This window comes from Ranitomeya variabilis, chromosome 3 (genome assembly GCF_051348905.1).
Source record: "Ranitomeya variabilis isolate aRanVar5 chromosome 3, aRanVar5.hap1, whole genome shotgun sequence".
Lineage (NCBI taxonomy): Eukaryota > Metazoa > Chordata > Amphibia > Anura > Dendrobatidae > Ranitomeya > Ranitomeya variabilis.
In genome coordinates this window covers 598,164,605-598,181,518 of record NC_135234.1, presented here as the reverse complement: position 1 = coordinate 598,181,518, position 16,914 = coordinate 598,164,605, and the positions used below count along the sequence as shown (strand labels likewise).

The following is a 16,914-nucleotide window of genomic DNA, read 5'->3' as shown; positions in this document are numbered from 1 at the left end:
TTTTTGCACTGTGCATAAAAAAAATTGAGGCGTCCTTGAATTTTTTGAAGCTGAAGAAACTTATACTGATTATTTTGATTGTAACTATCATCAGTTTACAGTAAACAGTGAAGGCAGCTCATGTCTTCATAACAGAATTTTGGGCTGTAGACCTGGATCACTTATAATCATAATGATTTATTATTGTTTTCCAGTGTGTCTGTAAAAAAATATTGTCTTGTCTATGGTTTTTTAATCAGCTGTCCAGAAAAAATGTCAAGTTAAGTTGGCAACCCTAATGTCGTTGCGGTTCTTAGTTCTTAAGAGGAATATAATCTGAACTGCAGTACCTAAAAGTGGCCACTACACAGTGTATTGAGCTGTGGTGTTTTGCCGCCATCCACTGTGAACTTCTAATGGCTCCAGGTAACAGTTTATCAGAGGGGTGTTGAGTTTCCGACACCTACCAATCTGGCAGTGATGACCTATCCTAACGATGTGTTATGTCTCGGACAACCACTTTAAATATGTTGTACACTTAAAGAAAAAAAAAGTTATAATTGTACCATATGACTGAGTCTTATATTCTTTCTTCCATTTTGATATAGTGTCACATTTTGTTTCCTTGGTAAGATGTTTGTGTGAATTCTAACACAAAATGCTTTGTTTTTGAAGTAAGGGTAACACATCGATACTGTGCACACGAGTTATGGTGTTATTGAAAGCTTGCCATGACTCGCACCGCAACTCAAACACGTGTAGAAATTTGTTCTATGAAATTACATTACCGGATTTTTCCCATCTTTACCTGTCATGGCCGATATGGGAGTAACTAGAGTAGAGGTCCCAGGTTTCCAGAGACGGGGCCCTGAAAATAGAAAATCACAGGTGCCCTACATTGTTTGTGTAACTCCCGTATAAAAGAAAGGAAGTGTCGGAAACCGTATAGTAAGGCAAGCTATTCCCAAGATGTGATTCCCATTCATTCCTATACAAGCAGCGTAGAGACGTTGCCCCGGGTTGTTTTCATGACCTCTGCTCTGGGGGCCGCGACCTAGAGCGGGTTACTGCCATTTCAGCCATCTATGGTAGAAATGGGAATAACGCTCCAGTATCTGATTGTTAAAAAAAATTCTGATAATTCATTGCACGTTTTCCCCACAGAACTACTGAATGATCTATACTCACAAAAAAAATCTTTGTTTTTTTTTAACTATCAACTCAATTCAACCATCAAGAATATGACTTCATCAGCACTTTTTATGCAATAAATCATTGATGTCAGATCAAAGGAATTTTCCGAGTCAAAGTATTAACGCATTTTCATTATTTCAATTAAAACTAATATTTATTTTTCCATCAGGCCTGTATTCCTGACAGTGGTTGTGAATTAGTGTTGGCTCATAGATGTCTACTCTATTCTTGCCCTTTCAGATCCCTGTTGTAAAACTCTGGAGCGATGTAATGCCAAGTCGGTGTGTAAGACAGTCTGTACAGGTAAGGACCAGCGTCTTTATTCCTGTATGTGTATAAACGCCTCTGTCTTAGGCCTCATTCAGATGTCCGGATTATCACGGACATGAAAAAAGAAAACAATTTTTGTCAGTGTTTTGGCTCAGATTTTCAGCAGTGTTTGGTTTAGGTTGATATTTTTTACATTTCTTATGCAATAAAAAGAAAAAAAATCAAAACGTCTCCTACCCATTGTAGTGTTAAAAAATGGCCACCACACAAATTGCGCATGTGATTGTTATTGACCCCGAGACTTGTGTGAGTGAATTTAGATCCAAAACAGACATGTCTTGTTGACTTTTTTTGCGGACATAGAAAAACAACAGACGTGTACAGAACCATAGAATATAATGTGTACGTGTTCTAGAAGGGGAAAAAGGAGAACACGTGGAAAATGGCTGTCTGAATGAGGCCTAAGTTAACTCTACAATGTCCTATTATTTCCTGTATATCATATGTTCTATATGTGTTTCAGCTGATTGAATAAAGCTTGATTTGTTATAATAAATGTACTTGAAGCAATGACGAAAAATGTCTTCAGTCAAAAATGAAATTAGGCTCCAATTAGTCTACACTTATTTATATCACCTTAGGGACTTTTTTGGTGGCCACTGGCCAGTCCTATTTTGAAGAGGTTTTTCAAGAATTTTTCTATTTCCTGAATATTCTTTCTGAGGTTAAGATTATCAAACTGAGTCATATACCCCCTGTCTCTTCACTTCTGCCTCTTTACTGCTGTCAATCTTTATCGACAGGCTGCAGCGGTGACATTGTGACTATAAATCACATGACCTCTGCAGCTAATCACTGAGCTCAAGGGTTTTGTGTTGATCAATGTACCTAGACATTCTCGCTAAGCTCAGTGACTAGTTGCAGAGGTTACATGTGCTGTCGTCAAGTCACCGCTGCAGTTTGTCAAGAGAAACTGAATGACAGCGACGAGGATGCAGAGCTGGAGGCACAAGGGAGTATGGCTGATTTTACATATATATCTTGCATTAGGCTTAGTTTTGTTTTACCTAATGCAACTCAATGATTAAAAGCTGATAGTAAAACTAATGCAGTAATACATGTGTTGAAACCAGGTTTTTTGGCCATTTACCCCAAAGAACTAGTTTGGATCCTCACATTGCTTGAAACATAGTGATCAGGTGATGTGACTCCGGACTGCAGGTGTTCAGCACAAGAACTGATGCTCCAGATAGGGGTGAATGATTCCATTGCAAAAAATGGGTCCAATGGGTCCAGTTCATTCAAGGATTTCTGTGACAACACAGAACTGGCCACTTATGGACCTGGCCTCACAGGGAATCTGTCAGCGGGGTTTTGCTACGTAATCTAAGGACAGCACTAAGTAGAAGCTGACGCAGGTCGATTGAGAGTGTGCTGCTTCTCATAGGAGGGGGCAGAGTCAGACCAGCGCTAACGTGAGCTGTAGTCAGGGCAGTGATAATCTCCTAGTGATATAACCTTCATTGTATGGAAACAGCACACAGCCTAATAAGTGACACATCCTTGAAATTTGTGTCAGGCCCTACTTTCTGCTTGTCCTAAGCTTACATAGCGTAAAGCTGCTGATAGATTCTCTCTGAGGCCGGGTCCACATGTAGGGAGTTCTGTGTAATCACAGAAATTCATAAATGAACTGATCCCATTTTTTTGCATTGGAATCATTCCCACCTGCCTGGAGCATCAGTTCTTGTCCTGGACAGCGCAGGCACCAGTCCGTAGTCCCATGGTCTGATCACTATGTTTCAGGCAATGTGAGGATCCAAACTAGCTCTTCAGGGTAAATGGTAAAAAGCCTGTTTCTATCCATTCACTTCAACTAGGTTAAGAAAAAACAACTTTCCTTTTTACATGAAAATAATTCAACTACTTTAAATGAATACGCTCAGCCTGATTTCATCTATCTGTAATACAATGTTGCAAATCAGCTTTGGCAGGGCTGTTCACAAAATTAGAATGCATTTCTAATCTCCCATAATATCTGCACTCTAACTTTATCAGAATGGCAAATGCATTTAGTGGAAATGACAATCATTCCTGCCATAAAATTGAGATAGATTTCTTCTTTATGGCATGAACATACAGGTCATGTCTGAGTCTTCAATAACATAACAAGTATGCCAGATGGGTGAAAACCTTTCATTCATTCTGATTTTTTTTTTTATTTTTACCAATTGTTTTAAAAGTTTTTCCAGATAGGTGGGGGTCTAGCTACTGGGGCACCTTCAAATCCCAGGAGCAAAAGTTACCAAGTTTTTGTATATGTGAAAATCCAAAGATGTCTGATTGGGGCCTAATACAGTATTTAATGGTATATGACACAACTGGTTTTCTTTATTTTTTGCTCCAGTACATATACTTTTTGCTTAGGTTTATGTAATTTTGCAATATTGAATCTTTATCCATTTTAAGGAACCCCCAATGTCTGTGCAAGGTTTCCCTTTCTCTGTTGATTAGCCTAAAATGTAGCTGTTTCTCCTGTCTAGCCTGTGGACTGTCCCTTCATTTTAACCAAGCGTGTTTTTAAATGCTAATGTAGATGTACCAAGGGATTAATGCAGAGCATGGACAGAAATCAATTACACGACAATTGAATGAAAATAAATACCAAGAAAACCTGGCACTCCTTCCCTTACAACCATTTATGACACAATTCCGACCAAACTGTATGATCATGGTTTCCCACAATGCCTTCAATTGGTTTCTTCTGACAAACCAGGGGCTATATAAATGCATACATACTTGTGTGTATCTTTATGTGTTTCTCCGAAAATAAGGCAGGGTCTTTGCTCCAAAAGATGAGTTGCGGCATATTTTCCGGGGATGTCTTATTTTTTTTTTTCCATGAACAACAATTCACCTTTATTCTTGAACAAAACATCAATATTTATTCAAATATAATCATGTCATCACATTCTAGAGAATAGTCACTCTACAAACCATGAAGTGCATCATACATTTCTTGAGATCCTCGGGTATTTCCTTTTTCCATGCGCAACAATCTACATTAACTGGTATTCATGGACAAAAATCAACATTTATTCAAATATGATCACGTCATCATTTTCTGGAACCTCATCATAACTTTCCAAACCTTGAATTCCATCATGAATTTCTTCTGACTTTGTTGTTTTTAGAATCATTGGCCCTAATTTCTCATGTCTAGCAATAGTACTTTTCTTAAATGAGCATCTCTTGTCCTTGTAGCGGATTGGCAACACAACCGTCAGTGATTTTCTTCCTTAAATTCTTCACCCAAGTCACAACTTCTTGCAGTCTAGCTTTCAGGAAGTTACCACACTGACTTCTCTCCAATCTATTTTCTACGTAGTTATTAATTTTCATGCGTAAATGGTCCTTGAATGACTTGTTTATTGAAATATCAAGAGTCCGGAGATCGGCAGCCATTCCTGCGGGAATCATTATTTAATCTTTTTTTTTTACTCATAAAGGAAGTTCTTCATGTATTTAGCATGGTGTGCACTGGCTGAATCCCAGACTAGCAGGCCTCTTTGTCTACCTCACAAAACAAACGGCAGCATTAACTCAACCCATTTCCTTATAACTGCTTGTGTGCACCAGACTTTTTTGGTTTTAAGAATTTTAAATTCTTGAAACACATTCAGTCTTCTCCTTCTTACCCTTAGTAATGATTAGAGGTGAAGAATTAGTTTCTTCTAGACAAATTGCCAAAACACAGGTAACACCTTCACTTTTAAAACCAGTGGAGAGAACATAGACAGAGGAGCAGAGGCGTATTTAGGGTTTTGGTTCAGGGGGGGCGAAGCTTCTGAGTGGGCCCTTAACCAGGTAACCTTGCTTACAACTCAATGACGCACCCTAATAGTGGAGGAGGACCTCAGCAGATGACAGATGTTACTGAAAATTATCTCTATATAAAGACCAACATGAATATTACCGCCATATGGTCAGTGGTAAATACCAGTCCTGCAGAACATATAACAGATCAAAGTACAGTCCCAGATGGTGACTTACAGCTGACGTCCTTTCTGATGGAATTGTTCATTTTTCCCGTCTTTTCCATCTGGCCCAGACTGACATGACAACTTCTTCCAGCCACGACTCGGCTGCAGAGACTATAATAAAGACACATTTCACTTCTCATATTCCAGCCCCATCACCATCTGTTCCCAACCTGCACAAACTCATCATCCTGCTGATACCCCAAATACTGAGCCACTGCTGCCATATGTGTCCCTATTACTGCACCTGATACCCCAATACTGAGCCGCTGCTGCCGTATGTGTCCCTATTACGGCACCTAATACCCCAATACTGAGCCTCTGCTGCCGTATATGTCCCTATTACTGCATCTGATACCCCAATACTGAGCCGCTGCTGCCGTATGTGTCCCTATTACTGCACCTGATACCCCAATACTGAGCCACTTCTGCTGTATGTGTCCCTATTGCTGCACCTGATACCCCAATACTGAGCCGCTGCTCTGTCGTATGTGTCCCTATTACTGCACCTGATACCCCAATACTGAGCCACTGCTGCCGTATGTGTCCCTATTACGGCACCTAATACCCCAATACTGAGCCTCTGCTGCCATATGTGTCCCTATTACGGCACCTAATACCCCAATACTGTACCACTTCTGCTGTATGTGTCCCTATTACTACACCTGATACCCCAATACTGAGCCGCTGCTGTCGTATGTGTCCCTATTACTGCACCTGATACCCCAATACTGAGCCGATGCTGCCGTATGTGTCCCTATTACTGCACCTGGTACCCCAATACTGAGTCGCTGCTGCCGTATGTGTTCCTATTACTGCACCTACTGTGTGGTTCACTGTGCCCTCTAAATTCTAAAGCAACTCTCTATAATATAGTAATGCCAAGTGCCCTAGAAAACAGTGCCCATATTTTGCCCCCTAGAAAGTAATATTGCCATGTGTGCCCCTTTGACCCTTTGATAGTCACAGTAACCTGAGTTCCCCTATAACAATAAGTGCCCGCTTTACATTTAATAGTGTCCCGAGTCTCCCCCCTGTACAGCTCCCTTATACACAGCATGATGCTCTCTTATACCCAGTATACTGACCCCTTAGTAGCTTCCAAACTGATGGCTCCAACACTGTATAATGGCCCTTTCACTGTAATCGCCCACTGTATGATGCCCCTCTAGATAGCCTCCATATAATATGCACCAGCTAGTCCTCAATATAGTATAATGCACCAGATAGTCCTCAATATAGTATAATGCTCCAGATAGTCCTCAATTTAGTATAATGCACTCCCCGTAGGCCTACTCTATATTGTATAATGCACCCCCCATAGGCAGACTCTATAGCACAAGGAAGCACCCTTAGGCAGACTCTGTAGTATAAGACAGCACCCCATAGGCAGACCCTGTAGTATAAGACAGCACCCCCATAGGCAGACCCTGTAGTATAAGGTAGCACCCCGCAGGCACACCCTGTGGTATAAGGTAGCACCCCGTAGGCAGACTCTGTAGTATAAAGCAACACCCCTATAGGCAGACCCTGTAGTATATGACAGTACCCCCTATAGGCAGATCCTATAGTATAAGACAGCACCCCCCATAGGCAGACCCTGTAGTATAAGACAGACAACCCATAGGCAGACCTAGTAGTATTAGGCAGACCCCCCATAGGCAGACCCTGTAGTATTAGGCAGACCCGCATAGGCAGACCCTGTAGTATAAGGCAGACCCCCCATAGGCAGACCCTGTAGTATAAGGCAGACCCCCCATAGACAGACCCTGTAGTATAAGACAGTACCCCCATAGGCAGATCCTGTAGTATAAGACAGCACCCCCATAGGCAGACTGTAGTATAAAGCAGACTGCCATTGGCAGACCCTGTAGTATAAGATTGACAACCCATAGGCAGACCCTGTAGTATTAGGCAGACCCCCCATAGGCAGACCCTGTAGTATAAGGCAGACCCCCATGGGCAGACCCTGTAGTATTAGGCATCACCCCATAAAAATAAATACTCACCTCTCTTCTTCCTGGTTCCTGCGCTGCTCTGAGCGCCCGCTCATCTCCTGACAGTGGGCGCTGGGCAGTGATGTCATCACACCCGCAGTCAGCGTCGCTGACGTCAGACGCTGACAGGGGGATGATGGGGGAAGGAGCACAGTGCAGTGCTCCTTCCCTCATCATTGTGGTCAGCTGTATCGGCTAAATGCTGGTGCAGCTGACCTTTTGATGACAGGCGGGAGGCCCACTGCTGGCACCGGGGCCCCCGCCTGCTCAGGGGCCCCATAGCGGCCGGCGGCAGAGCAGGGAGATCGATTCTCCCTGCTCTGCCACAGAAGGTAACTGTATCGGCGCGCTGCACGCACTGATAAAGTTGCAGTACTGTAGTTCCGGGTGGGCCCCCTCTGAGCACCTGGCCCGGGGCACCCGCACCCTCTGCCCCCCGGTAGCTATGCTACTGCAGAGGAGGCACCTCACAGATAAACTGTTGTTTGTGGTCCTTAGCCCCAAAACACTGTAGTTTCATCCATTGCAATCATGTTTTGAAAGTTGGCATTGAGAAAAGTTGAAGCCATCAACAAAGGACTTGAATGCAAGTGCACATTTAATAATTTCAATATCTTCCAGCCTAAGCATTGCTGTGAATTGCATCTTCTTGAAGACCGTTCACATCACAGAAGGATGCTGTCCAACCAGTGTTGGGATGCTTTGAAGTCTTCTGGGGATACTTCAAATTGTGGTGCCATTCTAAGGTCTAATTCTTGAATATCAACTTTGTGGACAACCAAAACCTTTGCTCTCCTGACAGCAACCCTTTTACAGATTATGTCTTCTAGCTCAGGAAATAATGGATGCTGACCTGATCCACACTTGTGCTGCTTAGCACATCCCTTACACATTTGTTGACTTCTAATATCTTCTCTTTGCAGAAAGCAGTAAGATTTTTGCCCAGAGAATCCCCCACGATTCCTTTCTTGTACTCGACAAAATAGCTCTTTCTTTTTTAACTTGTGCTGTCTGTGGGTCAAAATGTACCAATACCAGTACAATATATTATTTCTTGTTCCTCTGCTTACCGGTATATAATTTACTGCAGTAGATGGTGGATATCTATTCACCAAGAAAAGCAGAATCAGTAAAAGTGTCCAGGCAGTTACTGTACCGGTACACATGTAAAAAGGTTAAACATCTCTACAGTATTCACAAATGAAGTGTAGCCATGAATAAATTATTATGTACTCCTTGTTTTTAACCTTTTTGTGATATTTGATACAAGTATTAAAGATATTCTTTTATAATTTATTTATGACTATGCATCATTTGTGATTAGGTCTTTTTCATAGCCACATTTATGGTAAAAAAAAAAACGATTCCGTTGTACCATTATTGATACTACAGTACACACTACCTATAATGTAATTACATGATACTTTTAAACTCTGGATAAAAAGACTTCTTTTCCCCATAAAGCACCTCTGTTGGATGAATTTTTGTTATAGTCAATGTAAAAACGTAAATACAGTAGAATACAGCAGATCTTCCTCCGTCAGTTAAGAAAGTAGGCACCCCCAAAAGAATCACACTCACCAGATCCCAAACAGTTAGAGTTGGGAAGTACTGAAAGTGGATGGGCTCTCACACACACAAATCTGCATCACTGTCAGGTCCCCCTATGTTCCATAGTGTTTGGCTCCCCCAGTAACTGAAAGCAACAACTCTCGGGCTCGGGAGCGGAGTGGAACTGGTACCCGTTCTGTATATGAGAGCTGCAGTGCAAGGGACCTGACAGTGACGCAGTTATATGTGTGAGCCCATCTACCATTGACACTTGCCAACTAATTGTTTGGGATGTGGTGAGTGTGATTTTGGGGATGTGTGCTTTCCTCGATAAAAGTCCTACTGTGTTCTTTAACTTTTTTTGCTGCCTGGACACTTTTTTTTAATTGAACTGTAACTAAGGCTTATTTTTGGATTAGAGCTTCTACACCATGTTCCAAATTATTATGCAAATGACATTTTTCTCGGATTTTCCTAATCTAATAAAACTCATCACCCGTTAGAGTATACATCAAATTTTATTGAAGAAACCTCCCAATGATAACAGTATAATCTCTAAAATTAATAAAAACTTAAAATGCACTGTTACAAATTATTAGGCACAATAGAATTTCTAAACATTTGATATGTTTTAAAGAACTGAAAATGCTCATTTGTGGAACTTGCAGAATTAGTGTTAGGTGTCGAGTTCCCGCCTCTGCACATGGGGAATCTCGAGCCATCTCCGCTGCGGTCTCCCATTCTTCTCCAGCCGCAGTGGAGCCTGCTCAGCAGAGACGTTGGTCCCAGCATCTGACTCAGGCTCATACTGGGCGACTGGTTACTACTGTTCTTCCAGGCTCTGCCTTTGTAGCCAGCGCTGACCAGCAGTGAGCAGATCTTTCTGGGACAAGGTCCTGCTTTTCCCATACTGGGCATGCCCACGGGATGACCTCCCATTGGAGGTCGGGGGTCACATGCGCAGGCCCTGAAGCGGTTCCTGTTGGACCATTAGGAAGGTCCTTGAGTGCTAAAACTATAAAAGGTTTGCATGACCGAACGGCCATGCGCTAGTATCAAACCTATGTTATGGCTCAGCGCCAGTGTGGTCATGGTTGTATGTGGTCAGGGTTTGGCTAAAATAAGCCCCTAGAATACCGACACCTCCGGTGAGGAGTATTGTGTATTTTGATTCAGTGCTGGCGTATAGCCATTAGAATTCTGGCTCCACCAGAGAAGAGTTCCTTGTGTGCTATTCTGACTTCATGACCACTGTTGGCTCTATTAGGTAGCTGTGATCTCCTGTGAGGTTAACAGGGCACGGCGTTCTCTTTTCGTAGTGAATCTGTGAAGTAACATAGTTTGCTTATACTGCCATATAGTACCGCCTGTTACTAGCAGCAGGTTTCTCCTGCATGGTGGACCCCGGGTTGCGAACGCACCAACTGTCTCATATATATATTCGGTGCATTCTGCCAACCCTAACAATTAGGAGGTCACATTCACTGAACAAAAAGCTATTTAACTCCAAAACATCCTAACAGGCCAAGCTACATGTTAACTTAGGAACCGTTCTTTGATACCACCTTCACAATTCTTGCATCCATTGAACTTGTGAGTTTTTGGAGAGTTTCTGCTTGTATTTCTTTGCATGAAGTCAGAATAGCTTCCCAGAGCTGCTGTTTTGATGTGAACTGCCTCCCACCCTCATAGATCTTTTGCTTAATGATACTTCAAAGGTTCTCTATAGGATTGAGGGGATGATGGTGGCAACACCATGAGTTTATCTCCTTCTATGCCTATAGCAGCCAATGACTCAGAGGTATTCTTTGCAGCATGAGATGGTGCATTGTCCTACATGAAGATGATTTTGCTCCTGAAGGCACGTTTCTACTTTTTATTCCATGGAAGAAAGTTGTCAGTCAGAAACTCTATATACTTTGCAGAGGTCATTTTCACACTCTCAGGAACCTTAAAGGGCCCTACCAGCTGTTTCCCCATGATTCTGGCCCAAAACAAGACTCCTCCACCTCTTTGCTGACATCACAGTCTTGTTGGGACATGGTGGCCATCCACCAACCAGCCACTACTCCATCCATCTGGACCATCCAGGGTTGCTCGACACTCATCAGTAAACAAGACTGTTTGAAAATTAGTCTTCATGCATGTCTGGGCCCACTGCAACCATTTCTGCTTGTGAACACTGTTTAGGTGTGGCCAAATAGTAGGTTTATACACCACAGCAAGCCTTTGAAGAATCCTACACCTTGAGGTTCGAGGGACTCCAGAGGCACCAGCAGCTTCAAATAACTGTTTGCTGCTTTGTAATGGTATTTTGGCAGCTGCTCTCTTAATCCAATGAATTTGTCTGGCAGAAACCTTCCTGATTATGCCTTTATCTGCATGAACTCTGTCTGTGCTCTGTTTCAGTCACAAATCTCTTCACAGTATGATGATCACTCTTACCTTGTCCAAGGCATTGCACTATTTAACATTTTTCAGCAGCAGAGAAATCCTTTTTATTTCCCATATTGCTTGAAACCTGTGGCCTGCTTAACCCTGCTTTTCTTTTCACATGTACTATACGCTTGTACTGCTCCTGGGTCACTATGACCCGGTTTATTAAATCTTGATTTTAGATACTCTAACTCAATTATTTTTATACCTTTTGCTTACTAGACTGTATGGGAACATGTTTAGAAATAAAAAAAGGAAAAATGAAATTGAATTTTTTTTTTATTAAAAAAAACTTAGTAATAAGCAAAACGAAAAATAGAAAACTACATATATGTGGTAAAAAAGCCAAACCAAGACAAGCAAATCAAACATTTTGTGAAAAAAATTAAAGATAATAAACACTTCAATTTGAACATATTTACATGGCAATATAAATTTATGTATTCTTGCATGAAGGACAATAAACATGGGCTTTGCATAAGAATTGTTTGCATCCAGAACATGTAATACTTGTTTTATTATCACAAGAATAAGGGCAATAGCTGCACCTTTTTCTTTTTATTCTGGAGGCACCGCTGGTAGAGGCCATGGGGGTAGAAGTGCTTGTGGAGGCCATGGTTTCACTTTCCTGAGCATGTTGCTGGATGCTCTGTACAAGGCCTGCTGCTCCTTCCGTTCTGAAAACAAGGAGATAAGCCAGGAAGATAGACTTACTTAGCCAAAAAAAATCATTTGCAGGCCTTTAGAGCTCAGCTTTACAAAATAAGGCCCTCTAAGGCTATGTGCACACGTTCAGGATTTCTTGCAGAAAATTCCTGAGAAAATCCTGAGATTTTCTGCAAGAAATCCGCAAGAAATCTGCATGCGTTTTTTGCGTGTTTTTACCGCGTTTTTACTGCGTTTTTGGTTGGTTTTTTTGCGGATTTTTCTGGACATTTCCCAATGCATTATATAGTGGGAAATCTGCGAAAAATCCGCAAAATTAATGAACATGCTGCGTTTTTTTATCGCAATGCGTTTTTTTTGCGGAAAAAAATGCATCATGTGTACAAAAATTGCGGAATTCATTAAAAATGATGGGATGCATAATGTATGCAGATTTTTTGTGGTTTTATAGTGTTTTTATTGGGAAAAACGCGAAAAAAACACGAAAAATCTGCAACATATGCACACAGCCTTACACAGCGCGTTTTGCGCAGCCCGTTCTGCGCAGAATATACATGTGTAGTGCACACCTAGTGATCTCTCTGGATGCGCTCTACATTTTAGTATAGACTGTGCACCAAAAATAATCAATATAAAGCCATTTTTATGGTGCGCAGATCTCAATGCATTCACCCGGCAGAGCGCGTGTACGACCCCATTGAAATAATTTAGGAAATAAATAAATTGATATACAATAGCAGATGCAATAAATAGACCCAACTGAGGTTATAACTCCTTTATTTCACTGAAAATATGGCCTCACAGCTGTAAAAATGTGTCCGGGTCACTATGACCCGAACACGACTAGTGTACAAATCGGTGTGTGGCAAAAAGTAAACATAAAAAAAAAATACTCATAGATAGGTCCCGCCAAATGAGGAAAAGTCAAGTAACCTCAAGTTTTAGAAACTTATAGAAAAATATCTACAGGGCCTCACAAATTCTCTTCGGGTCACTATGACCCGAACAGAACAGCAGGGTTAATAATATGGAGCATCATTTTTAAGTAGTTTTCCTTTAATTAGAATCACCTGGAAAACTAATTATGACATGTGTTTAAGATGGATTTCAGTGATCCATTGAGCCCTGAGACACAATACCATCCACGAGTTTATTTGAAAAACAAAACAATTAAATCTTTATGACACTTAAATCCAATTTGCATAGTAATTTGGAACACAGTGTATTTTAAGCATACTCCAAAAGTCCTGAAAAATCATACTAGGGATTATTTTCCGGGTAGTTCTTATTTTTGGGGAAACAAGGTACGTATGAGTGTGCATATGTATGTATACAGCTCTGGCAAAAATAAAGAGACCACTGCAAAACTTTCAGTTTGTCTGATTTTTCTCTTTATAGGTATATCTTTGAGTAAAATGTAAATTGTTCTTTTAGTCTATAAACTTCTGACAACATGTCTCCGAATTTCCAAGGAATACATTTTGTTTTTTTTTTCTGAACAGGAGAAATAGTCAAAATAAAAAAAAACAGCAACAGTGCTTTCAGACCTCAAATAATGCAAAGAAAACAAGTTCGTAATCATTTAGAAACAACAATACTAATGGTTTAACTCAGGAAGAGTTCAGAAATCAATATTTTGTGGAATAATCCTGATTTTTATTCACAGTTGGCATGCTTTCCACCAGTCCTTCACACTGCATCTGGCGCAAAAATTTAAGCAGGTCATCTTTGTTTGATGGGTTGTTACTATCCATCATCCTCTTGATTACACTCCAGAGGTTTTCAATGGGGTTCAGGTCTGGAGATTGGGCTGCCCATGACAGGGTTTTGATGTGGTGGTCTCTTAATTTTTGCTAGAGCTGTATGTGGATTATATATATATATATAGAGAGAGTGAGAGAGAGAGAGAGATGTGTGTGTGTGTGTATATATATATATATATATATATATATATATATATATATAATTATAAGATTCTATATACTTATGTATTTATATATAAAAGTTTTCTGTAACTCTGCAGAACAGTCAGAGTTCACACCGTGCATCCTACTCATGTACTGTACTTGCCGATGTCTCTGAAACAAACTTAGTTCTTAGTTTTGTTCTTATTTAATAATCATAATAAGAACTAAGTGGCCTGTTCTTCTTGCTTGTAGCTACTGTAGTATCTGACTAATGATTGCCACATAATACTTCTGAAAAGATTAAAGGAGAGAGAATAATAATTATCACATAACATTGGAAGTAAGTATGCCTGAAGAAAAATTAACATTTAGTTAGTTTTACATGAAGTGCCAGTCAATGAACTTTCCTACAGAGGTGAAATGTATTATTATTATAGCATTAGTGAATCAATTTACGTGTGTATGTAGCATAAATATATGTTCTAAGAAAGAAATCTGCTGCCTATAAACAAATCTCATTGTTTTGTCTGTCCTCGTTGGAAACCTTGTTGTTGCCCTCCATAATGAGATGTGCACTTATGCTCTGCTGAGTGGCTGTGGAATATTGATTGTATTCCATGTAGTCACTGCTTTCGCAGTTCATTATTTGTTGAAGGACTGGGGATGAATACATGTCACAGTGAAGTCAGCTGTAATGTCTATTATGCTTTTAATATTCTCTATTTCTAGGAAAGCTATATTTTTTTCACTTAAAAAGACTTTTGAAATGGAAAAAACAAGAATCTGGAAAATAACGTTAAATAATAAAGATGAGATAATCTTTTGAAATCCAAACTAGCCAGCTTTCTTTCAAAGAAATTGTATCAATAGCTAATAAATTCGCTATTGATCAAAGGAGTTCCAATGGCCATAATTACAGAGACAAATGTGTATAACGCTGTTCTCTTTTCCTCATACACCAATCATCTTCGCTGTTCTGCTGTCACACACTAACTGTACAGTTTGCTCAGTTTTTTTACAGCTTTATTTCCTATTTCTATGCTAAAGTTGTGAGCTGCAATGTCCTCACATTTTCCAGACTTACCACAAAATGGCTGCTGCATTTTCTGTTTCTGCTTCTTAAAAAGCTTTGATAATCCCTCCTGATTGACGTCCACTACCTTATAATGTGACAACTGGGAGGCATCACAAGGAAACTTTCCTGATGTTGGGAGATTTTTCTCTAGCTGATGCAATCTTGGGTTCAGCAAACTGCAAATAATTTTACTCAAATACAATTCAATTGAATCTCTACTGAATATTACATTTTTTAGTGACGCATTGGGTGTGAATTTGTATTTGTATATCATTTCATACAGAAAGGGGATAATTGGCCACTTAAAATATTTTTTTATAAATGCTGTTGAGGGAAAGATCAAAGGGGTCCCCTTCCTAGTCTTTCATACATATTTTACAAACAATTACAAGCTTTCCCGTATTGAATTTGAATACAAAAGATAAACATCAATTCCTCTTTTAGAGTATTATTTTGCTTAACATATTTACTCGAGTATGAGCCGTCCCGAGTATAAACCGAGGCACCTAATTTTGCCACGGAAAACTAGGTAAGGCTGGTTTCACATTTGCGTTTTTTGCCGCTGCGTTTTAGCGCAAAAAACCGCATGCATTTTTTTCCTATATTTAACATTAAAAACGCATGCGTTTTTTTTGTATGCGTTTTGCCGCGTTTGACGACGCATGCATCATTTCTATGCTTGCGTTTTGTTGCAGAAATGCAACATGTAGTAATTTCTAGAGGCATTTTTTTGCCGCAAAAAAGTATTGCTGTCTATGTAAACGCATGCGTTTTTAAGCAGATGCGTTTGGTTGCATTTTAAACGCATGTGTTTCAATAGAAAAAAACAAGAATACACACTGATAAGCCACCCCCACCATCAAGGTCATAAAGGGATCCAAACCCTAACTCTAACCCTACCCCTAACCCTAACCCTAGGGATCCTAACCCTAACCCTAGAGATCCTAACCCTAACCCCAACCCTAGCTATTGCTATTTATAGTGGGTTTTCTAGATGATTTTGATGATTGGCAGCTGTCACACACTTCTGAGCATGCGTTTCAAAAACGCAAACGCAGGGAAAAACGCATGTAAACGCGTCAAAACGCAGCTTTTTTTTACCGCATGAGAAAACACATGCGTCTAAAAAACGCAGCGTTTGCACGCATTTACATGCATTTTTTTCACCACCTGTGTTTGCGTTTTAAATGCTGCGTTTTTAAACGCAAATGTGAAACTAGCCTAAGCTTATTGACTCGAGTATAAGCCGGGTATGCATTGTCCCCTCATCCCTGTCCTGCTATGCACAGCTCCCCCATCTTGTCCTGGTATGTGTGGCTCCCCTGTTGTATGCATGGCTCCCCCGTCCTATCGCTGTATGCATGGCTCCCCCAGTCCCTTCCCATCGTTGTATGCATGGCTCACCCTCTCCCCCTCCTACCCTCCCTCCTCGCACCATCACTGCATCTCCATTGTATCGGCGCAGCAGCTGTTCCTGTGCTGAGTGGTCACATGGTACCGCTCATTAAAGTAATGAATATGCAATCCACGCCTATGGGAGTGGAGACACGTGCATATTCATTACCTTAATGAGCGGTACCACTGAGTTTTACCAAGTGAAGCCATTTCAAGAAAATACTAGCTGTAATTTTCTTGAAGCGACTTAACTGGCGGAATTCCTGTTGCTCTTGCTCTGTGTTTTCCTCTATATGTAAGTATAAACAGCAGGTGGCTTCCCAGCGGAAGCACCCAAAGAATAAGCATGCCATGCAGTTTTTGTGACTGATTTTGTTGCAGTTTATTTGTTTTTTTGCACAAAC

The 16,914-nt window shown here is 40.6% G+C and overlaps 1 protein-coding gene across 7 annotated transcripts in view; it reads left to right on the top strand.

The window, feature by feature from the left end:
* The window catches only part of PCDH17 (protocadherin 17), a 241,316-nt gene that overhangs the window by 119,960 nt on the left and 104,442 nt on the right, over positions 1–16,914 (top strand). For 6 of the 7 annotated variants that reach the window (XM_077297286.1, XM_077297283.1, XM_077297281.1 and 3 more), the window contains one exon: positions 1,414–1,476. In XM_077297286.1, coding sequence (XP_077153401.1) covers positions 1,414–1,476 — 63 coding nt within the window. Of the gene's footprint in view, positions 1–1,413; positions 1,477–14,292; positions 14,378–16,914 lie in introns of those variants that run through there. The other variant, XM_077297284.1, reaches the window with a different exon arrangement.